This window comes from Bombus vosnesenskii, unplaced genomic scaffold (genome assembly GCF_011952255.1).
Source record: "Bombus vosnesenskii isolate JDL3184/JDL3185 unplaced genomic scaffold, Bvos_JDL3184-5_v1.1 scf7180000013263, whole genome shotgun sequence".
NCBI classification, from domain to species: domain Eukaryota; kingdom Metazoa; phylum Arthropoda; class Insecta; order Hymenoptera; family Apidae; genus Bombus; species Bombus vosnesenskii.
Window position 1 is genome coordinate 9,524,925 of NW_022882923.1, and position 26,580 is coordinate 9,551,504.

A 26,580-nucleotide genomic window follows, 5' to 3' on the forward strand; every position below is an offset into this window, starting at 1 on the left:
ATTCACCATTATATGGAATAGTGAAATAACAGGCATGAATTTTTTATAATTGATATTAACACACTATGTGGTTTATGATTTCCCACCATCTTAAGTTTTATCGAATTACTAAAATTTTGCTGATGTTTGCCTTGGTATATTCATTTTCAAATCAGAAATAACTAAAAAATGTATTATTATTGAACATAAAATATTTCCAATTCTATTCGTAAATGTCTGTCAACTATGTTTCAATCGAAATATGTCATAACTACAAATATTATATCATTCATGGTGTTTAGAACGAACTATGAACTTAGAAGCTTAGCTTAAACAACGCTAATTTATAAATTTACAATATTTCAAATATTATGTTTGCACCTCTGAATTCTAACTTGGAAGGAAGGTACGGATATTTGTAGAGTATATATATATATATATTTATCGAAGTCTTAAAAAGAAATAAAAGAAGTTGAAATCTTTGCACGGTATTAATGAAAATAACGTAGAAGCAAAGAATAAAATATCCTTGCGCATGTTTGAAAATCACGCCGGCGCAGTGAACGGAGTACTCGAGTTCGTTCGGATTGGCTGAACGGTTCAGTAGACTTGTGGACAACGTCTCACCCCTTTTAGTATAGCCGAGTGCATCCGGCGCGATGTTGTTGTGTGGTGTTTTGTGTACTGCATTGTCAGTTTCCTTCGGTGCGATCGTACAAATTCTAATATTTCTTCTGCAAAACTCGAACATCTCGAAAGTGCAAGCTTCCCTTCCACCGGGAGCTGGTTAGTTTTTATTCCAGAGATACTATAGATTGAAAATATTCGATATCAAGGTTTTGTTGCGTTATACTGACTGATACAATAGGGTCTATGTATATGATAAGGATAATTACGATTAAAATATACTAGGAAGTTCAAATTAATTAGAAAGTTCAAGTTTGTTTTCTTTTAACTTATTTGATAATACGATTAATTTATTCCATTAAAACATTTTTTACATTCTGTTTAATTTTGTCGCACGTTCATGTATTTTTCCTTACTTGTCTAGTTTATATACGAATATTTAAATAGTCGAACAAAAAATTGCAAGATTATTTGAATTTAAGAACAAGATTTATCTACTTCGAGAGACAAGATACTCTTACTAAACATTTGTTCCACTCGTCTATACGCGTATCGATTCTCATTCAATCGTTTCCTCGCTGGCGCGCTTTTTTTGAAAACGAGTACGTTCATGGTAATGAGTTTATCTCTCGAAGAAAGTTTACAATTCGTGTATCATAGAATCCAAGCTTTCGCGACCATGTATATTATTGCAATGCATGTGTTTCGTGGATTACACGAGTGTCGAGTCACTGGAAATCGTGTCACTGAATAATCTAGGTGACAGAATCTCGAAGACGTATTACGATATGTAATTCAGCGGTCAGCTGTGAATGTTCGTCGACTAATCGATATTATTATCGACACCATGTTTTCCGCACCGGGAATCTCGGTATATATATACATACAATATACATACGCACATGTGGATAGCATCAAGTTCTACGTAAGTACTATACAATTCGCTGACATACGGAGCATTTAACACTGGTTTGAATCACGCTTCCCCCGAACATTCCCACGCAACCAGAACTATCTGTTGGATCCGAATAATGTTGAACTTGAATGCCAAAGACCTTTGGCTAATTACGTCAGATCGCTTTATAAGACGATATTTCGACGTAATGTAAATATGCAAACTGTGTTTTATTTAAAATAGAATTTGATACAGGAATGCGTTAAATAACACATAAACATCTCTAAATTTGGCATTAACTTAATATATAGCAGAAATAAATTGATGTAAATAATATTTATCTTACGAGCAAAACATTGGTCCATATGTTATGTGATTTATATTGTCATATGTATATACTTTTAGTCGTATATCTTTTTTCAATATTTTTATCTTTATACAAATATTTAATTTATTACATGGTAATAAATATAGTAAAATAATTCGGGCTCGTTGTTTATGATTCAAGCATATGAAAAATATAGTATTTAAAACTCTAAATTATTTGTTATTTTATTTCAAACCATTAATGAAAGCGACATATTACTAGAAAATAATTTATTTCATTTTGATATACACCTTTTTAACCTGACACTAATGGTACATATTTACATTTTTAAGTTGTAAGGTCGGAAATAAAATGAAAACTACCTTTTATTTACAACATACATTTATTAATAGAAAAACACGAAACACAGGGAAATTTAACTAATAATGGTACATCAGTGCTACATTACGAAAATAAAGATAAGCTTTAAAATGTAATTTTCCATTTAAATTCTCTTCCTGAATTCTCACTCGTAACCCCAATTAATAGTTAAGATAAAAATAATTAATCAAAGTGATTGGTTACTTCGAAACACATATGATATCAAGTACATAGCGGTAACATGGTATCAGATCATTTCGTTTAAGTTAAAAATGGCTCGACGAGTATCCACGAGCTATTAATTAAGGCAAAACATTCTGTTCAGGATAATGAGCCGATTAGAGAACGTAATTGAAGCTCTCGCAATGAAGTTCGGTGTATTGCACGATAAATTGGAGTTGGATAACAGGTGAGAGTATAACTAGATACGTGACCAGCAATAATTCGTAACAGTGCGCATCGGAAGGGGTTGTAAACGCATGGTCTCTAGCGGAATCGAACTGGTAAAGCCTGGAAGACTAATCAGAATCAATTTACATTATTTTCACCATAGGAACTCGGTTCCCTATCGATTTAACACTACCACCACTGGCTAAAAATATTCAAGGTGTACATAGCAAATCTTTACATTACGCGATGCATGAAAAGTTTGTACAAGCGAGAAATCGCTATTTGCTAAAATACACAAAAAGAAGGTTTGCGTTGAAAATTCTATATAAATACGTTAGGTTTAGACATAGATGGCCTGATCGAGGAAATACGACGAATGTATTAGAAAAGGAAAGGATTTTTTATATTCACGCTGTACGACAGAAAGTAAAATAAAAAGAATCACGTTTAAACAATCAGTTTGTTATTTCTTGCGTTTTATAATTTTGTCAAAGGTTCTTCCTAACCTGTTGTTATATTTTACTTTTTATTCTTAGAAACAGTAATGTATCGTCCGTTTTTTAATTAATACATACGCTTGAAACGATTTCACTGATTACAGAATTTTCCAACTTGAAATTATTTTAACGCACCGTGAGGGTAGCGATACTTTGTCTGCTTATAATTCATTTTTATGTTTTATTCGTCATATGCATAATTCGTGAGTGAAATATGCTAAAGTAAGTATTAGTCAATTTCAAGTGAAATTGAATACATAGGTACTTACCTATTCATGGAACAAAGTTCCAATAAAAGAGAATTCAATGACCTCGTGCAAATTAACGAGCAATTTATAGTCACGCAGTAGTACGACAAACTTTTTGACAGATTTTCTCCTTCCACCGGAAGTTTTTAACTAGTATGTACTCTAATTGGTTACTTCATAGTTTTTGAAGTCGTTAAAATAGTTCCCTACACTTTTTAGCCTGTCTCGCACATGAGAAATTAATCCATCACGATCAATATTAATTGAACAATCGGGATCGCTTGTTGTCTCGATAATATCAAGCCAATTTTGTCGTTTCATAAAAACGTCTAATAATTGTTAATTACGTAAATCGAATAATTATTAATACTGTATATATATGTATGTGTACCTGTTTAATGTCGGGTGTTTAGGACCAAGTTGGTCTATTCGTTATATTTAATGTCACATTGTCTCGTAAACGATTCGCATGACTAAAGGTCATTGCCCTTGTCGACGATAAGTTCCTATGAAAGTGAAGCTTTCACGCACCACCGCTTCACGTTTGTCTGTTCCTCTTTCATAGCAATGCGGAAATAAATATCATGTAATCTGAAATTACATAACCTCAAAAGAATATTTTACTCGCGAGATGTCCTGAACTGTAACATTTCATTGAAATTTTCAAATAATTATTTTGTATTATTTTGCGTATATTAATTTTACGCTTGTTTTTTTAAATAAAATTGACATTAACAGCTGTAAGCGTAAGCAAGACGATTATTTATATAAAATTATGTTACAACGTTTAATTCTTGATAGATTTTATTTTGGATGCTTTAGCAAAATGTTTTACGAGAATATACTTGTCAACGAATAACAGTTACAATTCCAACGATATTTAAAACAATATCACGCAGCGATTAACCTATATCCTGTATATTAAAAAGAAAAACGGTATTTGTTCTACTTTTGTAATCAACGCAGTTAATTTCATAAGACAAACCTCGTTTATACATTACCACGTTTACACGATGCAATAAAGACGGTTATCGTTGCATTGAAGCATAAATTTGAATCGATTACTCGTCTTAATCAAACTGAACACTCGAAAATATTTATTCTTCGTACTACTACGTATCGTGAAATATGATATACAATTTCTTGTTCGACTTGATATCACCGTAATCTATCCTCAGTTTGCTAAGTAATAAATCAAATAAATATCGTTAAAACGCGCCTTTCACTTCCATCCTTATTAATCGAGGCGTATAATTTACGAGTAAAATGTTTGTTACCTCAGAGGATGAAATTATTCTGATCGAACATCTGCCAGGACGTCGAGTACATCTGCAAGACTTCTTTTGGTCAGATGCCAAGGATGCCCCACCATGGGTAGACGCTAATCAAGGGCTGACGTTTTACGAAACCAGAACAGTTCATCATACCGTAACATTGTACTCGCCGGCAGAAGACAAAGATAATCACAAACCATTTCCCGATCACGCTGAACCTAACGAACCAAGATGTACTACTTGCATCGAACCAACGCCTAGATTGGACGACGACACGGACCAAAATATCGGTGTCCTTATCGGAGAAGATCCTGGTCCAAGGTGTGTATTTATTTGTTATTTTCCAGATTGCGAGTATTTATGCGTCTTGTGCACGAATATTTTCGCACTTGGTGCCATCCGATCAAAATATAAATATTTTTATTACACTTCCAACGGTATGTTAGAAGAATGTTTCTCTACTCTTAATTATCGTGTTTCTTGCCATAACCGGGATTAAGTGTTTCGGTAAATTGAAACTGAATATATATGCGTTAATCAGACTCCGTGTTTGTTTCTAAGAAATAGCTGGCACTACAAAAACCTTTATAAACTGCAAGAACGTGACTGGAAACACACGTTCCAATTAACCTAACATCACAACATTGCACAGGCGATCGTATCCAGCGTTCGTAGCTTCGCGTTTTCTTACGGACAAGACATACATAATTACGTTATAAGTAACGCCACGAACAACACTTTACGCAGAATAATTGAAATATTCTTTTTTCGTTCTCCACGATTTAGATACTGGTTGCTAACAGTTCTTCGGGCAGGTGAAGCCATACCGCCAAAAATCGAATTGAAACTAGCCCGATTGTATAAGACTGCGTTTTCGAGGCAGCAGCATCGTCATCTTGGACTTTCACAGACGAACACACGATTTCGAAGAATTACAAGAGGGCACGCGCTCCTTAGAAACAAGGTACGCTTGCTGAATCAACGTACAATGGAACCCAACCTAACCCCAATTTGGCAGACGCGATCATAAACGTTCATAGATATATCCTCTAAATTCATTAAAATATTATCACCATATAGCGATGATAAGGTGAAATTAATCGCTATTACGCTCTTCGTCGTACATTGTCCCGCTCCTTTTCTAACAGGAGCTGAGATACCTTCACGCGCGTTCTATTCTCCGCTCCTGTTACTTTCTCGCGATTCGACTCCGATAGATGGCAACACTGTTATACGTATATCTATCGTTGCCACGTAATATCGCGCTCCATGTCTATCATCGATGATTAAAGAAGGTCGGAACTGCGGGAAAGTAACAGGAGTATAGAATGTGCAAGGAGGTATCTCAGCTACTGTTAGACAAGCAGAGCTGTATTGTCCGACAAGGACGGACATACGTGACGTCACAGACAAGGAAAGCTATATTGCGCGAAAAGAACAGAAGTACTTCTCCCTTTAGTTTCACGATTATTCGTTAATTACGCTTTTCCCTGATAAAATTTATGAATTTTCAGGATCGTACTACAAAGGCAGAATCTCTGGCAAGGTTCACAGATCGATTTCGACCGGAATTTCCTTTTAATTAATTAGGTACATGTCTGCGATTTTCCATAAATATTAACCTTCTGCTGCATTAATTCGCACTCTAAGGAAATGTGGAAGCTTCCATAGATCCTGTACTAAATTCTTCGTGCGTAAAAGTTCGTAAATCAATTACGCGTGGCGAAAATTTGCGCCGTGTCCCTGGGTGACGAGGGGATGTCGTGGATAGTCGTTAAAAACTGAATAATTAGGCAGAAATTTTGGTCGAAATCGGTCCAAGACCGTTCCCAGAGATCCCCTCTATATTCTTCGATTCTAAAAGCGAAGGATTTTGTAGCAGGAACGGAGCAATTGATGAAAATTCGAAGAATTAGAGAGAGAGAAGTATGTGTGTCCTTATCGCACGGTAGTGCGCTCCTTGTCTACGATCGATGCTGCTATCTATCGAAACCGGCTAAAACTGCAGAAAAGTAACAGGAGTATAGAACATGCGAGGAAGTACTTCAACTCCTGTTAGATAAGAAGAGGTATATTGTGCGACAAAGACAGACATACGTGACGTCACAGACAAGGAAAGCTATATTGCGCGACAAGGACAGACATACTTCTCAATCTAATTTCACGATTGTTCCTTCGTTACTCTTCTCCCCGGTAAAAATGATGAACTTTCAGGATCGCAAGGCAAAGGTGGAACCTCTGGCAAGATTCACACGCCGATTTCAATCGGAATTTACCTCTAATTAATTAGTTATGGACATTTATCGTAGCTAATGTCGCGGCTAGCCCGGTACTGGTCTGCGACTTTTTACAAATACCAACTTTACGCCGTATTAATTAGCTCTCTAAGGAATCGTAGAAGCTTCCTTAGATCCCGTAGTAAATTCTTCGCGCATAAAAGTTCGTGAATTAATTACGCGTGAGGAAAATTATGCGAAAATTTGCGGCGTGGCCCCTGGCTGACGAGGGGACGCCGTGGATAATCGTTAAAAACTGAATAATTAAGCGGAAATTCTGGTCGAAATCGGTGCAAAACCGTTCTCAGAGATCCCCTCTATATTCTTCGATTCTAAAAGCGAAGGATTTTGTAGCGGGAACAGGGCAATTAATGAAAATTCGATGAATTAGAGAGAGAGGTATGTCTGTCCTTGTCGCACGGTAGTGCGCTCCTTGTTTATGGGCAAGCCATGCTCCGTCATCTGTGTGTGGAAGCTGGAACATAAAACGTTATAGTGTGTGAGAATAGATGGCAGTCGATGTTTGTTCGCAGACAAGAAACGCACTAGTGTTTTAGAAGGACGGATATATATTCTCGTCGCAGGTAAAGGGGATTGAAAAATTAGTTCCGCTTTCCACCGCTATGCGGTGATAGCATCGCTGTCCCTAAAAATATGACAGATTATGAGTTATTAAGATAATGTAAATTAAGATGAAGTGTTCTTAGTAGAAAATAACATTTTCGTAGAAGTAAGTAACATAAAGTATACTTCACTAAGGCTATGGATTTAAACCAAAGTTATCTATAGTATGTAGATAATTTGTAGCTTACGTATGAATGTAACTATGGACCTATCTTAAGATTCAGTTTAATGGAAAAAGTCGAACAAATTCTCTTTATTAAGAAAGGCTAATTAAGAGAATTCATCTGTGAACTTTTAGGTTTGCGTCTACCGGATTGTATCATCACCTTTCTTTCAGTCTACAAACTGTAAATATAAAGATTTAAAAATTTTGCGTGATAGATTGAAGCACTCGTATGGATAGTATTTAATTGTTCGCAAACTACGTTCGAAATATGAATCGTAATTTCTCCTTCGACGTAGTTAAAGGCGTAAACCTCGAATAAACGTATACACGTACAATGCAAGTTAATTGCGCGAAGGTGAGAAACTTTTATTTGTTAATTTCAAAGGGAAAGAATTGTCACTCTAATTACCGAATATTCGTTAATTACTCTTGCTTTTAAATCATAATTTTAGAATCTTGGAATAAAGAATGGCTGCCAGACAACATTCACATACATAGCTTTCAAGATGAATCTGTGTTTAACGAATTGGTTATTAACAATTATTTCATAAAATTGGCACCACTAATATACATGAGTTTTTATTAATACGGAACTTTTAAACGATTTCGATTTACAGTCCGTGCAATCATAGAAGCTTCCTTAAACCCCGAGCATTCCATAAAGTACACCTTCGTATTTCTACAGTAACAGCGAATAAATTTATGAGAGTTACTTTTAAAGGTTTATATATATATTTTTTTAAATACAAGGTAACGTGGCAAACATACAGTTGCAATAAATATTTCTCGAACGTTGTTTCAGCCAGAGATCGCCGGTCAGGGAGAAATGCCGCGAAATTCCACGATCTCATCGCCTAAACTAAGGATTCCAGGGAATTCAGAGTCTCAGATCTCTACGATGCCAAACCAAATAAAACTACTTCAAGTATCCAGCTTCAAAAATACTCTTGTCCCAACGACGACAAGCGTTAACGATGTTGGGAATCGCAACGAGCAAATTCAAATGGACGATTTTCAATTAAAAATCACAAAACCTAACCCCATCGAAGAGAAAATATCGTACGATAAAGATCTATCTGCAACCACGTCGTTAGACTTCAATGAAAACACGACAGAGTATCCTGGTCAACGATCGTTGCAGTACGATCTATCTTTTAATTCGTCTTCTAATCTTTTTAATGATCATCGCGATCGTACGAACAATCGTGCTACGTCAAGGGAAGAAATATTAAACGATGGCGGTTCAGACAGCACAAATACAAGCAAATATTCCGAGTTACGTTCATTGGATCGTTCTGGCGACGAGGCTGTCCAAGTTAGAATGCAAAATACAAGTGTAACGGACAGTGGGGCTACGAAGTTGATTTATTCGGTTCACCTAGGAGGGAAACCTGTACCCGCGGAAACAGCTGCCAGGGATATGGCTCTTTTGTCACCTCAAGAGGTTGCATTGGAACTTGGCGCGCCAGTTCTTATTCAAAGCGAACGTAAATATTATACTTGTAGCTCTTACTTATAGTAGTATAGTGTATTATTATTTTCCATTAAGAAGTAAGATATCTTAGCACCGCTTTTTCGTAATTAGGTGTGCGAACGAATGATGCGAATTTTCCAGTGAGATTCCAAGTCTATTCAAAAAGAAGGTACAGCAGGTGGTTCGATCAGAACATTTGCCATCGCTCTCTATGATTTTAAGAGACGATTCGCATGGTCGGGTCGCGTCGAGTCAGGTCAAAATCGCTTACAGGTAATTCAACGAGATTATTCGCAGTTGGAGGTTCGGTCGAGTCGAACGAGAATGTCTTGACCGGAGCCTGACTCGACGTGATCTGACCGTATCGTTATCGCTAGTCTGAATCAAACTAGAGCCATCTATGAATTCTTTCATTAAGTTCTGAATGGCAAATCATGAATTCTCTCATGGAAAAATGCTGCGTCTCTAGACAAGAACCAATCGCCGAGTCATTTCTCTATCTCGTCCGCTAATTGAAAGTGAGTATCGGATGAGACGTGTTACGTCGATCAGAACAGGTAATAATCCTAGGGAGTAACGTCTAGCGAATAAGTTGGCTGCTACAAGGTATCCCAAACATGATTCATTATGACAACATGAACAACTTGAATCTTCTTTAAATAAACTTTGAGTTCCACTGACAAATTTGGATTGTTCGTTTGCACATCTAGATTGTAGGTGTATTTATTAATATATAATCTAAATAAAATTTATCTTCTTTTTTTTAATTAAAATGGGTACGAATATTAATATCTACAGGCATAATGATCAACTTTTAATATATAAAAAGGACACTTGATATATATCTTACAGTATATCCAATATATTAATGTATTACATTCCTTGTTTTAAGTAGTACTGATTTATAAGCATTTTGGGTTTCAATTGAGTTTCAAGTTACTTTGCATTTTTTGTGTACATAGCGTACTTGAAAGAAACACGACCATTGGCTCTTTCGAGGAAAAGGGATGCATGGCTATTAATCGGTGCAGCAAGCGCTGGTTTTATTCTGTTAGCATTGGTTGTCACGGGATTAGTTCTCGCAGCAAAAAGGAAACGAGCACACAGCGCTGTAGCTGCACCACCGAGTCATCATGTTTTAAGAAAGAAACAAGAATATATACAAGCAGCTGCCGGTCTTGATAATAATGCTTGTTCGACATCCGAAATGGAAATTAAGGTATGTGAGAAATTAGAGTAGCAGCATAGGAAACGTGAAATAATATTATCTAAAATAACGTGATTGACTGTTAAAAACAAAAAAAAAAAAAATATAGCGATTAATAGACTGTAAATTTTCATATGCATTTGTGCTAAATTTAAAAGTGCAAAGGTGTAAAGAGATTTAAAGTACTCGTGTAATATTTAGCGTATAGTATAAATATCTATTTAGATTCTCACTTTAAGCACGCAAGCTATGGCCACTAATTTTGTTAATAGTTTGCGCGATATTGAACATAAATATAAATGAAAAAATCCGGAATAGTAAGAACACTGTCCAATAATCGAGCCAAATGACTAGCTGGAATTACAGGGACAGACTGTTGCGTTTATTCGACTATTGACTTGGGGCGAATATTCAACCTTCGTTTACTCTGATTTATTGCGAAGCAACTCTATCGATCTACTGCACATCCTATCCTTTTTCGCAGACTGACGGTACCAGTCAGAGACAGACTCCTGGAAGTTTATCGAGGACTCCGGTGTCTCTCGAAACCCCCGACAGTCTCGAGGCAGGAATTCATCAAGTTTCGAGCGACAACGACGAAGAACAGAAAAGTAAAACGCTAGAACCGAGACCGTGGGAATACTCCTCGAAAAGAACCAGGTACATCCAAGTGTTAATTGCAAGATGATACAAATTTCATTTGATAAAATTTCTTGGTTTGTTTTCAGGCTTAACTGAAGTCCCATCTTCGTATTTTGAAATTTCTAATAATGTTGAACCATATCTTAAGATCTAATTTTTTTCTTTTAAAGCTTTTAATTATATTCAATCTTATCTTTCTATCTTGATACTTCTGTAAACCTGTAAAGAGTATAACGCGATATTTAATTGTTATCGTTCAATTATAGAATGGCACATGGAAGAATGTCACGAACAAACGCTGTTGACACGCCTCGAACATCCGATTCAATGGATGTCATTGTCGATCATCTAGAAACATTAGATTCTTTGGAAAAAGATTACACGAGGCAAGAAGAAGCCACTGCTTCACCGCATTCTTACCTTTCTATGCCATCTTGTAAGCCATTCCCCAGCATGAAAAGTGTTGAACCACTTTCTAGAGTACTCGAACCAGTTATGGTGAGCAAACTTTAATCTTGCAATAAAAGTTGTAACGAAAACATGGCATAAAGTTATTCCAACGAAAACATATTAAATATTTAATACTTTACGCGTACTTCTCACAGATTTTATGTGTTCTATATTTGTTTTATTTAGGTCAAACATCTAGACATAGACTCTCCAGAACTGGTAAGGCGAGAAAACGATCGTTTGGGTCTTTATACGGGTGATGGTGTGAATGATAAATTTTTTGCACGAACTTCGAGTGCTGTCAAAGACCCTGGAGTTATAGGACCAATAGTATGGAATCTTCGGCGGCAAAACTTGTCTGCAGAAGGTATCTGTTTCAGCCCATTTATTCTAGTATTTTCCGGATTAAATTTTCTTATTACGTAATTTGAACTGTGATTTAAGACAATGGTACATCCGGAACAGATGTTGATCCAACTTATGCAATGCCATCCGGTCCTGTGGGGAAAGCAAGGAGAAGACTTCACGAACTCCTGGAAGATTCTTTCAGTCTCTTTGGAAGTAGAGATGCAAAATCAGAAGCACAATTATGCGCCACAAGACCAACTTCAGCAGCACGTGCACCGGATATTCTCACGATATTTTCCGAAACTAAAGGAAGAATCACTCATGCTAGGTATTTTTATTTAGAGATTGTAATTGAGAAGCATTCTGAAAAAAGCTCTGCTAAATTAAGAGTCTATATTGTAATTATTAATTACAATATAGTTAGTGTTAAAAGTCAGAGACAAAACTTATCTAGAAAGCTTATCGATTACTTTTTTAGTATATTCTGTTTAAAATTCATGTTAATGTCTGTATTTAATTTCGTCTTTAGTCCTACATCTTCACCATTAGCGGAAATGCAGGTTCGACCTCGTACGTCGTTACCGGTGAAATCCAACGACGGTGATATTGCAGAAAATGGACATTTCCAACCACCGCGATCTCGCAGTGGTTGGGGTTCCAGACCACTAAGTGCTGGTCCCTTTCATAGGCCTAACTTGCCAGATGTTGATACGAGGCGTATACTTGTCGACAGCCAACTTCCACCAGAAGATCCAGCAGTACCGTTAATAGCTTCGATTAAAAGAGAACTCGAAAAGTTTTCTCCGCAATAAAATAAACAATCGAAGGGGTAACGACATTAAGCAATAACAAGTATTAAAAACTAAAGTACAATTGAGTTAATTCGAAGATTGACGAACGTGCAAACTCCAATTATACTTCCTACACTGATTCTACAGAGATTGATATTATTGAGGATATTCTAATGAAGAATTAATAGAAAGATTTTCCTGAGACTGTTATTTATAAGTGCAATCAACTACTGCTAATTGACAATTGCTAGTACAACATTAATTTCCAGCAGTTTCAATCTCTAAGAAATTAATATTACAACGGCTCTGTTGAGCTGACTAACCGAGTTAACAATTACCAAAGAAAAAACGATATTTATAAGATGGATAAAAGACATGAAAATCAGTATTTGAAATTACATTTATAACAATTGTAAATATTTAACAAATTTTTATACGTACGTATTCACTGAATTCATTCACATCAATTCATTCATGGAAGTAATATTTTCTTGAAAGACTGGCGAAAGTAAAAAATTATTATAAAATATCTATTGATACACACATATTGATGCTATTATAGTTATTATCAATTTATTGTTAACGAAATGAAATGCTGTTGTTTTCATGAAGATAATTAGAAAGGAAATGACTTTTTAAAATAGTTTTTTTAACATAATTTTGTTATATTTTTGTTTGTACAGATAGCAAGGTTAAAAGAACCAAAAAGACACTGTTACGATATTCACTATCAAATTATTTATTTTTTAACTAATACGCTTATTGTATTTTTCGTTTCCCATTGTATATATCACGAATTACTGTAAGTTAGCTAATTTTAATGCATGATCATTTGACATAAAGCGACCATTTCTTACTAAAAACTTTAGAATTTTTTAATTTTAAGAAAGTACGACTTTATAATTAATTCCATCCAGTATAAAGATATTTTTAATCCAAGTATACTCTAATAATGTATCAGAAAACAAATAAATTATTGATATTTTTAATTATGTACATATACATATATTAATTAATTCTATAAACATATATGAAGAAACATGTAATGTATTTTATTTTGATTTATTTATTGTAAAAAATATTTGTACATTAAACCCTTTTACGAGAGTTTCACTATCTCAACAAATCGATCATTGTTACAAAAATCTTTGTATGTATGTGCGTACTGAAGTTTAAGAACGGAATATTTTTTTGTAAAAAAGCGTATGTATTCAGGATGACTTGTATCAACTTCTAAAAGCAAACGTCCTCCCGGCTTTAAGGCTGTAGCAGCATATTTTAGTAAAGGTTTAATGACTTTTAAGCCATCGTCTCCTCCGTCAAGTGCCGTTAGATCTTCGTAACTGAAGAATACAATTTAAATTATAAATATTATATATATGTGAAAAAATATTAATTTACAATGTTTAAAATGCTTTTTTGACTTGATATTTATTTACATTTTAATTTCTGGAGTTAATGTAGGTATCTGTTTGGTCGGCACATAAGGAGGATTACTAACTATTATATCGAAAATTTTCGAATTAAAATCGAGATCTTTGGTTTCACTTAATGCGTTCGATATTTCTATCGATCCATCGTCTTTCAGGGCTGCATGCACAACTGCAACTCGATCTTTTAAATTTAACCTATCTCGATTTTCTTTTGTTAATTCGCACGCGTCTGGATTTGAATCGATCGCTATACAATTAACCTAGAAAAATTGGTCTAGTTTTACGTATGAATCCTATTTGCAATAGTTATCAGAGAAAATGATTTCCAATAAAAGTAAGTAAATATATGCAAGATAGATAGCAATTGACTGATATAATAGTTACTGTTTTATCAGCATGAGCGATCGCAAGAGATATGGCTCCAGAACCACATCCAACCTCTAAGATTTCTTGTTTTTTATTTTCAGAAGAACGTAATGCTTTTAAAGCATAATGAACTAACATTTCAGTTTCTGGTCGTGGAATGAAAATTGGCGGAACTAATTTTAAAGTAATATCTTGGAAGTCCCATTCTCCTATTATGTATTGAACCGGCATTCTGTAAAGATTCGATTTTAGCCAAAGAATGATGAACAACAATTCTGTGAAAACTTTTTACCGAGATAATCGGCATTCGCACAACAAATCCAGTGTATCGCGCTGATCCGACGTAAGTCTTTTATTTCGCGCGTTCACAACATCTAATATCTGAAAATAAATTTTCGCTGAAATCCTATTTTTAAATATCGAATTTAATTACAAAGCAAATTTCATCGTTTTCGTAAGATTAAATAAAAATTGTATAAAAACAACTTATGTGTATGTATTTGCTTATATATTTTTTAAATATTATTTTACTTCGTACTCATATATACTCCATTTACAGGAGTAAAGATTATAACAAGATTTAACGAAAGAAAATATGTTTAAAACAATGAATATCAGTTGATAATTATTTTAGTGGTTGGTACTGGTCATCATGAAAATACGAGAAAGAAGAATTTAAATTGTACGAGCATTGAATGCTTGGTAATGGTAATACCTTGCTAGTGCCTATAACGTGTGCAACGATGTGTTCGATCGATTCTACGGGTTCCGGAATACCTTCGTTCTTAAACCGGTCGCTCCATTGTTCAATAATTTCACCAACAGTAGGACATTGTACGTTCGTTGTGCACAAACTTCGCGTTGGTCGACTAAACGTGATAATTTTACCTTTACTACACTGTATACATGTTTCGGCACTTACAACACTGAAGAAAGCACGAGCACTCGAAAGACATCGAAGCAACATTATGTTTCATATAGAATAAGTTGTCGTCACCATCAAATTGTGTTCCTAACCAACAATTATTTCACGTGATATACGAAATATCAAAATATCCTCCATTTATTAAACTCACGATTGCCAGGCACGAATCACGATTCGTTATTCGTTTAATCCTGCTATGTGCTGCCAGCTGTTGAGAAATATATTTAATTACATTTTCTCGCAATACAACGTCGATCGAGCAGAGAAAGGATTGACATTGAAGAAGCAATGAGATATTTATGGGGCAGGTAAATCACTATATCAACATATAATTGTAAATGCTTACAATTACACAATACGTACATGAATACGAAAACTCATTAAACATGTGAATGAGATACACGGATTTCATAAACGATACAAGGCAAAATATGTGTTGCATGTCTGGAAAACCTATCTTGTTGAAATCGTTGTTATTTCGTAATATTGACCAATTAAATGGTTAATATCACACATGTCAGTCTTTTTTAATTCATAAGAAAGATTCGTCTTGCGTTCAGTCGATAACGTATCATCGATTAGGGGCGCATGCGCAGAATTGTATAACGGAAAGAAGGGTGCGGGCCTATAGGCCATGATTCGGTTTAGGACGCCAGCAGTCGCCACTGGTCCAACTCGCAACTTGCGACTCAGTCTGCCATGACAGTCGTCGGTGTCACACGAGTGCGCCGTTCAACTTCCGTCTATTATTGACTGTGTCTTTCTGACAAAGGGAACGATCCAATGGGCTAGGCTGTTATACGCTCCGACGGACACGTGTACCATCGTTTTCGAGTGACTATCGTATCGGACGGTTTGGATCTGGAGAATTATACGAATTGCACGCGTCTTTGGCCTAGTGAATGGCGGCGGGTGGTGTGGTGGCGGTGTTGTGACGTGTGTCTCGTGCTGCGTTGACTGTCAGTTTCGTCGTGTATCGAAAATCGCGTCGGTTCTGGATCTCGTGTGACATCATCGATCGTTGTTTACGATTCGCTCGATTATATCGCAAACAACTAACCGATACACACGCCGCCCTGTCGCAACGCTTAACATTCCTCTCTATGATTGTACGGCATTTGTTTACGAGCAGAAGCTTTCCGTCGCTTAAAGAGCGTGAGAGTAAGGTGTGGTGAAAAATGACATGTAGATTCTCGCTGCTCTTTCGCTCTTGCTTCTCTTTCTCCTTTCCAACCTTCCCCCCTTCCTCTTTGTTCTAGGCACGCGTATTCCTATCCTTCCCTTCCGCCTTCACCCGACGGTATACCGGCGACTCGAAAGCCTCGCGAAGGTAAAAGTTCGCTGTCACGCGCGATTGTCACGATATTGTTTTCACACGGAACGATGCTTTCCGGCGATGAAATAACGGAGAAAGGAATTAATACGATCAGCCCAAGAATAAACTATCGAAGTGTATAAAAGTTGTGCTTTCGATCAATCGTCTTGCATCATATACGAAAGAACACTTTCAATTAGCTTTAACCAAGAAGAAGAGAGTGAGAGAGAGAGAGAGCCATTCTTCTGTTCATAAAGAAACAACGTAAGAAATAGAGCAAGAGGAAGAATATTGTAAAAAAAATACAGTTTCGGAATATCTTGCTTGGATTAAATGCCGGAAACGACCGGCCATGAAGAAACAGTTTGCTCTGGTAGGTTCACGCCCCTTTACGCGTCACGTCTCACCGTACCGTCAATCATCGACTGAAAATCTATCGATGTATTCGGTGTTTCGTGATCCGTGTCGCGTGAAAACCTAGTACTTAAAAATTTATCGAGTGATGCGCGAGTGTTGCTTCGTGTCTATCGGTACCGTTTCGATGTGGGAATAGATCGAAGCGTGGTGAAGAAAACGTGCCTCGTATTGTATCGTAAAATAACGGGGCATCGAAAGTGACGTATCGTTTACTCGGAATTCGTTCGTGACAGGGAATTTCCTGTTACCGATTTGCGCTCGCTTGGCGCGTACGCAACGTTGCGCGAGCGTGCACGCCCCTCCTCCCCTTCTTCCTCGTCGTCTTCAGAGTGCGATCGTGTATAGCCGTCGTAGGTCGTAGGGGAGTGATTCCGTCGGTTGTTTAGTGTTTGCACATAAGCGGCGGTGTGACCGGGCACACATAGTCGTTTCGATGGACAGTGTCGCGTTATGCGCGCGGGTCGAACCGAAATACGCGACACGGCGTGAAACTGTGCACGCGCCAGCTATCAATAGAGAAGAGATATCCTGTGTTATCTCTTTCTCACATTCGACTCAAGATCCGTGCTGTGAATGAGAAGATGTTTAACTTTATGAAGAAGGCTGCGGAGAAGGACGACAAGGAGAAGCGGAAGCGAGAGAAGAAGGAACGAAAAGATGTCAAGAAACGAGATCGCAGTAGTATGTCCGCTGAGGAATTGCTACGTTTGGATGAAGTACGTCTTTCTGTTTTGTTTGTTTATTTTTGTAAATTAATCTAGTTGAAACAGTAGGTTGAAGGTATTAGATATATGAATGATTAACACATAGTGTTAGTTTATTTTTAGTACAGTATTCTTCTCTTTTGGTACATGAAATATGCGTAATATTATCTTGTTAAGATTTATCTCGTTCGTCCGATAAAAATTTGTCGAGATACGTCCATGCTGAATATGTTGAATGTTGACCTTTACGCGTTCCTTTCGTTGTGCTTATCTACAAAGTGGATATAGCGCGCGGATAATTCCTACGATTTGTCGAGTTTGAGTCATTGTGGATAATCTTCATCTTTTATCTATGAGTTCTGTTTTTTTGGGAGGTTCGAACACCTTTAAAGAAGTTTGTAGGGTAGCGGTTTGACGAGCGGTATGTGTTCACCATAGTAACAGCATACCACAGATATTCCGTCATACGCTTTAGAAGAATTTTCCGGCTTTATTTCTTTTCTCTTCAATGTGTATATTTGAACCTTGATATTTAATACATTTTTCTAAGTTTTTGTTTATCATGATGTCATTATTAAAGATTATAAATGCAAATAAGTAGCTGCATTAGTCGCGTTTTACTGATTTGTTAATTTATGAAACGTAACTGTATACATTCTTTAAACTTTACACGTGTATTAAAAGTAGGCCATTTTTTATATACATTTTGTGTGTTGTTGTAATCTTTACAATTGATAACAATTTAAAATTCGCTGATTACATTCTTTTGTTTATTGAGATAAGACGTTTCATAACAGTTTGTGTGAAAAAGATTGTAATTCTTTAACGGATAACGTATTACACGTTAAGTAATAAGTAACAGGGTTTATACGTAGAATGATTCCATAGTAAAGTATATAGGATGTCTTAAAATAAATTTTGCTTGAAATAGTGCATAGTAGCAATTTTATATGAGAAAAGTAGAAAAAATATTTGTTTCGTTGTTTTTGTAGAATTTAATGAAATAAAAATTGCCTGTACAATAAAAATTTTAAGATTTCATTAATTTTATATTCTAAATAAAATTCTCCATTGTTCCTGATATTTATTTTATATTAAACTAAAGATGATATCATACTGACCTCGTGCAAAGTAACCTCGAGATAATTCAAGGTCATTCAGTAGTATGTGAGAGATACATGTATTGGTAAGAACAGAAAATTCTTCGAATATTCGATACATTGTAACGTCGGTTTGTTTTCTTTTACAAACGTAAATAAAAAATTAGATTGCTACTTTGAGAACATATTAACGCATGTAAATATTCCAAATTATTCATCATTACGATATTTTTTACACAAAATGTATAATTTTGTACAAGATACAAAATATGTAGTTACGCTTTTAAATTATAATTAAGGTGACTTTCATATAATATAATTAAAGTGTGTTGAATCATTTTTTAAATTTAACAACACATCAGCTTAAGGATATGGTGATTTGTGTAAGTATTTTTTGTTCCTTTCCTTATAAATCATGTAATAAACGAGGAATTCACATTATCTCTGCATCCCGCTCTATTTTTCGTAAAAATTGGAAAATATCAATTTTTATTTGTACTTCGTAAACTAAAATTTTCTCATCTTTCTTGCCTCCATATAAATGTTGAAACTTTTTCGTTGTTTTATATTAATTTCAAATTGTATCATTATAATCATAATAGTCGTACATATCATTACAGTGTTTATGGAAACAATTTCGTATAACATATATTATAATATGCTCGGAAAAATTGTCTACGATAAGTGTTCGAATACTTTCCCGAATCACTGTACATAATTCGTTAATTCAATAGTATTTATCGTATTTAATATATAGACGTAATAATAAAAAAAAAAAACAAACAGTCTGCTCACTGTTTCGTTCATCGAATTAAAAAATAGTCAACGTATCCGAGAGACGTTTAATGCAAAGTGAAGCGAACGATGTTAGAGCGTTAGAACGTAACGTGGCTGTTTAACATTTATTTCTATAAATTCTTATATCAGTTTCTCTCTCGAACTTTCTGTGACCGTATATTACGTTTTTATAACCTTAATCATTCTTCATGCCCGTCCGTTTTATTTAGAAACATATTTGCCGTTGTGCACGATGATAAATGCCATGAAAAATTCTCTGATGCATTGGAAGTAATTTGTTTGTCGTGGACGTATAGTAGTAGTACCGTATGTACCTTGTAATTAGAGAGGAAATGCGGATGCATTATCAGCAGGTAATGGAACTCAAGTGAAAGTGTTATATCATTAAGTCTTGTTCAATTCTCAGTCGGTGATTATTAAGATATCAAGATCTCAACATTTGTGCTAAGGCATATGCAATTGCAGATCTAAATATATAATTATGTATTAGGTTATAATTATCATGTACTTTTGTGTATTATGTAGCTTAGAAAATAGTCTTTTATTCAGAGTACGGATAGAACTGTAACTTACTTGCAGTTAGCATAATTCAGGTAGGATGTTACAGCGTGCAATGTTCTTGCACTTTATTTCTGCAAACGATGTATTATTAGTTTTTTTGTTTAGTTTTCAGAGACTTAAAAAACAGCAGTTTCATTCAATCATCGATTTGTTTCGAAGATAATTGAATTACAGCCCAGCGCTGTATTTAATTAGAGACCTTTTCGAATTACGAAATCGAGGGCACTTTCATAGTTACTTAATTACACTTGAATTTGTAATTGTTCCGACATCGGTCATTGCTCCCTCTCTACGTATGTCTGTTACACGTAGTTTCATCGTATCGTATATCTTCGCGCTAATTTTTCTCGGAACGTACACGATTACTTTTGTTGTAAAATAGCAATAGCGGAAAATAGTCGATAGAAGAATATTAAAATATTTTCAAATGTTAAACTATTTATTACTCGAATCATGAACATATATTGTTAGTTTTTTAATTAAATAGAGCACACGTAGACGAATAATTTTCCATTGGTGGAATTTTATTAATTAACATTTAAAGTTTATACTTAAACATCGAAGCTATAATTAGTTTTTCACCCTATTCTCACACAACTCTGCTATTTATCTTTTCCTGTTTTGGTATCTAATCTCGGATATCAGGCGATTATTTCCTCTCTCTTAAATTCTTTATCGATGAAACATGTTTAGAAAATCTGTATTTCCAACAATTATTTATTGACCAATCTCCTTAGTATTTTTTTTATTGGTTGACAAATATCGTATCATAAAGTTCATTAAAAGATAGAGTCGTGAATGGAAAGTATCGTAGTAAACTTGTTATGCATTATTAACTTGAAGTGCATTTATACGTCATTTTCGCATACTCTTATGCAAGGATACTTGATACGAAAGATCTAGGAAAAGGAATAGGCTTTAGAATGGATACGTCATTGTTTCATCACGTACGGCTGCCTCTCAGGTATTCGTTTCCTTAGATCTTTCGTATCGAATATCTTTGTAGTATATACCTCGCAAACAGCATGTTTCTTATTAAATATGTCCTTAATATCTTTTTGATATTGCATCAAATTTCAAAGAAAATAATATTGCAAGTGGATGAGTATGTGGGCACATCGTGTGAGAGAAAAATGATCCAGTACTATCTTGTTTTTCATATTAAACCAAATAACTTTCTGGGAAACTAAATTTCCGTTTGGCAATGAAAAGCAGTGGAATATAAACCAAGATGCATACGTTGAAACACCAAGTTCAAAATCTTATCTTGTATATTTCACGTTTTATTACTGTACATTTGCAATAAAATGAAATTAAAGGAAAGAAGATCGTATTAAGAAAATCATTAGAAAAGGAAACTATGTATTAGATGGGTAGAAAAGTTCTGTCGAGTTTTATACGATAAAGATATAACCAGTTTTTTAATATTTTAATTTCTTTTCTATTTATGTATTTTCTACACTAAATGCTTCCTTATCTATTTCTTAACGTAAATAATATTTACACGCCATTGTATTTATTATATAGCATTAAAAAATGGCAGTTACAAGAATTTGGTATTATGAGAATGAAATTTAAAATCTAGCTTTAAAAAAGGCTACATTGGAAAATAAGGGTATGTGCGAATACTTTTTCTGGCTACTGTATAACATTGTTTCCTATTTATACCTATAATATGTACATTGTAACAAAGTTTGACTGGAAAAATGACCAAGTGTATCTGTTTCATTTGCAGGTTCGGAGATCGTTAAAGATTCCTGGTCGCCGGAAGGAGAAGGAAAAGTTGCCGAGTGGTATCACCGCAGACTATAGTGCTTCGTTCTTCGCTTACTTGGACCGTGATATCTTAGAAAATTCGCAAAACTCTTCAAGCTCAGGGCAAAGTGTTCGCACTGGTAATAATTGGAATACGAGAACGCCGGATGGTTTGACACAGAGTGACTCTTCTGAAACTTCTTTGACTTCATTGACAATCACCACCACTACGTCTTCGGTTACACCAACCAACGTATCCGGACAATCAGGGAAGAATCTGCCACCACTGCCGCCAAAGCCTCCGAAGCGAGGAATTCTCAAGGGACCACGTCTGAGTGTCAGTAATACTGTGAATTCGTTGTCAGAGGAAAGCCATCTGCCGAACGGAAACGAGACCAATTACCAGGAGGCCAGCAATTTACTGGTCAGAAACACGCTGCAGAACGAGGTGATCGCTTACCAGAACGTGCCCACACACTTGTCAGGATTTGGAAACGCTGTTAGCAAGGAGGAAGCTTGTAGCGAGGAGGAAACGCAGACAGGACAAAGCTCGTGGCAGGTATCACCTCAGCGAACAGTTCAGCAGGCTCAGCAGCAGCATCAGCAGCAACACCAGCAACAACAGCATCATCATCACCACCAAAGCGACACCAAACTATTGCAGGTTAGTTGGAAGGACCTAATTGGTTTCTGTTAGAGGCTTTCGCTGGTATTCCAGGTGCTCGTGGCTTGAAATTCATGCTGTTCAAGCTCAGCTTCGCAGCTGAAAGATCTTCGTGTTTCATTAGCCTACAGAGAGAGGTACAAAGAGGCTAGCTAGTCTGGTACTATACCTATGTGTCTCCTAATGCAAACACTTCTAGCCATCAACTCGTACTTTAAGGGAACTGTTTTCAGTAGTATGGTAATGCGAGTAGTTGATAACTCGTTTCATGCAATTTGTAACACTAGCGGTTTCTGAATTTTCTACTCGAGGCCATTATTACCATATCGTTGTTACATAAAATATTACCGTACGAATTAGACTGGTTTGCACATAATTTATTACTAAATTACGATCCTAACTGTCATATTTCAGCCTCTCTTGATTGCTTTTGGTATACATTGGTAGCATTTAAATATTTTCTCCCTGTAACTGCTTATATGTGCGACACATTTTATTTTATTGTATTTATTATAATTTGTGTTTGACGATCGAATTGCAATTTATATTTTACAGGTGGTGACCAGTGCAAGCCCCTCCGCAGACTCCCTAACAGACACTACGAATTCCAGTTTCGCAACACCACCTTTCAGCCTGTCGCCCGTAGGAGAATCCCAGGGTTTGTCGAGGTGGAGATCCTCGGCGTCCTTTGAAGAACAAGGCGTCGAGTTGCAGTTACCAGAGATCGTCCCTCTGGAACTGCCCGAACCTCGCGAGCTTACGATCCAAAGGCAACCACCACCGCGAAACGATTTCGGTTTCTCGTTGCGTCGAGCTGTAATCGTGGAACGAGCCGCAAATGGTGTCACACAGATGAGACCTGTGATCTTCGCTGAACCAGGTTCATTGATACAACATAACAACGACACCGGGTTGCTGCCAGGCGACAGGCTGATCGAAGTCAATGGAATTAACGTCGATGACAAGTCACGGGAAGAAATTATCGATCTCATTAAGGGCTCCGTTAACAGTGTTACCGTAAAGGTGAGTCAAGACAATGATTATAAAATATTTATAAAAAATTGCTATCCATCTTGGTAGAGTTGAGATGCTTTATAGCACAAGTTTAATACTAACGTTGCAACATTTAAGAGTTTGTTATTAGATCATTCATAAGTAATGCAAATTTTCTCACCTGCTATATAGGGTGCCCTATCATCTACTTTTGTAAAATCTTATAAGTAAAAATGAGAAAAGGATATTATACTTACATCTAATGAAATATAATATTCGTTTGGAAGGAGAACAGAAGGGTCAAAAAGTCGATACTTCGTTCCGATGCGAGCAACAAATTCAAGTAAAACACGATAAAAAGGATAATCCAAAAATATAATCTATACTCTAAATTTTTCCAAAGTAAGAAGAAATCGATAAGCAGCATCTTTAATCCCCACTTTCTTGTTTCGTTCTCCACGATGAAAATGGTTACACGGAATCGTTGGCGTTGCCGGTAAAAGTGAGAGCGTTCACAGGTACGCTTGGTCGGTTCGAAAGGTGATCGGTGTACGGAACAGAGAAACTGGTGTGATCATGGTTGGTTCATTGCCACTGATGCACCGAATATAGCGGGATCGTGACTCATGACCCATAATAAAACTATACTTGGACCGGGAGCGTTGCGTGAAAATAACTTCTTACCGTGGGATCCAACCGATGATCTTCTATTGGTCCTTGGTTGTGACAGTTGGTCACGAACTCGGAGAATTAAGTACTTAAGTACTTTGTTAGACTTCTTACTGTCAAAGCTGTGCAAGCGTAATTAGATTTGTCGACATGAACTTGCGATACGATATTTTCTATTTCTGTGTGAGATTCTCAATGCCCACTGCCGATAAATAGGCTTTCTTTTTATTGATTCTCCTATCGGGTTTACAACAATAAACCCATCGTGACTTACGCAGGGTTTTATCCTGAGTTAACCGGGAAGAATGAGTCAACTCGTCGCTCGGATTTATAATCTCTAGAATATAACAGATTCTTTATTTGCGAATCTCCTCTCTTTTAACGCGCCGATCATTTTTCTTAAAAGTAAAAGGGAATTAACATTGACCCAATTATGGAATTAATTAGTGCTATAATTATATAGAAGCTTTTGATTAAGAAAGATGCTTGGAACATACCATACATACTCTAGGCTTTCTGAATTAAAAGAATAGCAAAATTTCTCAAAAGATCTCCTCTGCAAAAAGACTACTCACATCGACTCCCAATTGGTATCGTTGTGTCACGGATGACACATGATCGGAGTTTGGTTTAAGTTATGCAATTTCTGCAAAATACACTATTTCTGTTCGCATCTATGTATCCTATGTACCCGTTCCTTGTATAAAATGACAAACAAAACATACTCTCGAAGTAGCATAAGTTTGTCTAGTTTTATCGTTGGAACATTTCCAGTTCTGGTTGTAAAGTTCCTAGAGGAGGATGTATCGATTAGGCTTGGGGGCCTTCGTACAGGTTCATGCCCTGGTTCTCCTTCTCGGTAAACCAAACGGTCTTAACAGAAAGAACGTAACGTGATTTACATACTTATACTATGTACAGCTAGGTCGCTTGCAGGTGTTCTCTCGGTCAACATCCTGTTTCCTGTGCTGTATACGCTAGACGGAAACCACTTTAATCTTCTTGAGCTCGCACACGCGGCTAGAAAGTAGTCTGAGGCATCCGTTACACGCGTGATATCTGTTTAATGCGTGCGATTAGCTATGATCTTATCAACGTGTACAGTTGATCCTTTATTATCTGAATTCCTACCATCCGAATACCGGTAACTCTTGTACTACTTGTTAATTGCGGTAATTCCTTTGGAATAGCGAACTACTATTATTATCCTTAGGGAATGTTACTCGGGATATACTGGCAAACTGTATTGTGTGTATTATTGGCTTGGAAACTAAGCGATTGCGGGTTTTGTCATTAGGTGGTAATGACAACATAGATACAATAGATTTGTAAATTGTAAGTTGTAAGTCTGCAAGTGTAACAAGTTCGTTCTCGTTTCTTTGGAGAAATTTTTATATGATCATAGAGAAAAATATTAGAAGTAGATATTCGTGTTAAATCTTTATTTTGATTTTATCACTGGAAAGCAACATCAAAATATAAGATAGTTCAATGGGAAAAATTTATTGGATCCAACGATGTAGTTTGAACAGAATGGAAAAACATACGTTCAATGGAAAAAATAAATTAAGAAACAATTTTGAAAACGGATTTAATGAATAATTGAATTTTAAGACTGCCCCTCTGTTCTTTTAAAACTTCTCATCTTCAATTTCATTTCAGTTCCATGTTAAACATTTTTTTTTTTAAAAAGTTTGTTCGTTAAGATAAAAGTGAAATTGAAATATAAAAGTTTGAGGTTCCCAGTAGAATAGTCTGAAAAAATTGCCTCGTTCGATCGATCCAAGCTTTTTCTTATTCTTATGTCACGCAATGAAAATGTGGTTGGTTAAAGCGGAGACTAATTAAAACGGGATCGAATAAGAGAGTGTCTGTTGTATATAATAAACGTGTAATAGAATGCGTAATGGAATACTTTGTTGTTTGCAGGTGCAACCGGTCGCGGAATTGTCGGAATTATCAAGACGCGGTGGTAGCGACGGACGCCAGGTCGAACTTGCGGCCGCGAATATTCGTGGCGGTACACTTCGTCGATCTGGTAGTTTGCGGTTTCATCAAAACATGGTGAGTATTCTGTTTTCTGTCTTAATCCCGCGGTGAGATCGTTTTGCAAAGAGTCTTGGAAGATTTCTCTCCCGTCACGCCACAAAAGAGAGTGCACACCTTTTCAGTCGCCTGTTTGATTTAATAATAAAAAAAAATGTAATAGCCATTTATTTAAATAATGGCCAAGTTCGTTTGAATTGTGATAAAGTACACTTTATTAATCAAGCTTTCTACGAGATACAGAAGGATTAATAAAAA

The 26,580-nt window shown here is 36.0% G+C and overlaps 3 protein-coding genes and 1 long non-coding RNA gene across 5 annotated transcripts in view; 2 read left to right on the plus strand and 2 right to left on the minus strand.

Moving 5' to 3' along the window:
- The first annotated feature begins 419 nt into the window (after nt 1-419).
- On the plus strand, nt 420-13,565 carry LOC117231257. Of its 2 annotated transcripts, XM_033489533.1 has the most exons (10): nt 420-765; nt 4,607-4,919; nt 5,385-5,562; nt 8,467-9,151; nt 10,101-10,357; nt 10,830-11,005; nt 11,254-11,485; nt 11,624-11,804; nt 11,882-12,113; nt 12,315-13,565. In XM_033489533.1, the coding sequence occupies exons 1-10, from the start codon at nt 639-641 to the stop codon at nt 12,595-12,597; spliced, it is 2,664 nt and encodes an 887-aa protein (XP_033345424.1). In that variant the 5' UTR covers nt 420-638; the 3' UTR covers nt 12,598-13,565. The 2 variants fall into 2 exon arrangements, with proteins under 2 accessions (XP_033345424.1, XP_033345432.1); XM_033489541.1 differs by lacking the exons at nt 420-765; nt 4,607-4,919; nt 5,385-5,562 and adding exons at nt 8,155-8,193; nt 8,282-8,385 and having other exon boundaries at nt 8,471-9,151.
- LOC117231325 lies at nt 2,200-4,731 on the minus strand. The gene is made up of 3 exons (XR_004492940.1): nt 4,602-4,731; nt 3,716-4,506; nt 2,200-3,653 (listed from the first exon to the last, which is right to left on the minus strand). It is a non-coding gene; the product is annotated as an uncharacterized LOC117231325 (long non-coding RNA).
- Nucleotides 13,566-13,622: 57 nt separating the features above from the next.
- LOC117231298 (MTRF1L release factor glutamine methyltransferase) lies at nt 13,623-15,600 on the minus strand. The gene is made up of 5 exons (XM_033489636.1): nt 15,091-15,600; nt 14,668-14,756; nt 14,394-14,607; nt 14,016-14,269; nt 13,623-13,919 (listed from the first exon to the last, which is right to left on the minus strand). Exons 1-5 carry the CDS (start codon nt 15,340-15,342, stop codon nt 13,676-13,678), a joined length of 1,053 nt encoding a protein of 350 aa, XP_033345527.1. The 5' UTR covers nt 15,343-15,600; the 3' UTR covers nt 13,623-13,675.
- A 173-nt stretch (nt 15,601-15,773) lies between these two features.
- LOC117231319 (unconventional myosin-XVIIIa-like) overlaps nt 15,774-26,580 on the plus strand; it is a 65,476-nt gene continuing 54,669 nt past the window's right edge. Inside the window, 4 exon segments of the mRNA XM_033489673.1 lie at nt 15,774-17,748; nt 21,931-22,614; nt 23,170-23,637; nt 26,206-26,340. Coding sequence (XP_033345564.1) covers nt 17,614-17,748; nt 21,931-22,614; nt 23,170-23,637; nt 26,206-26,340 — 1,422 coding nt within the window. The 5' untranslated portion in view covers nt 15,774-17,613.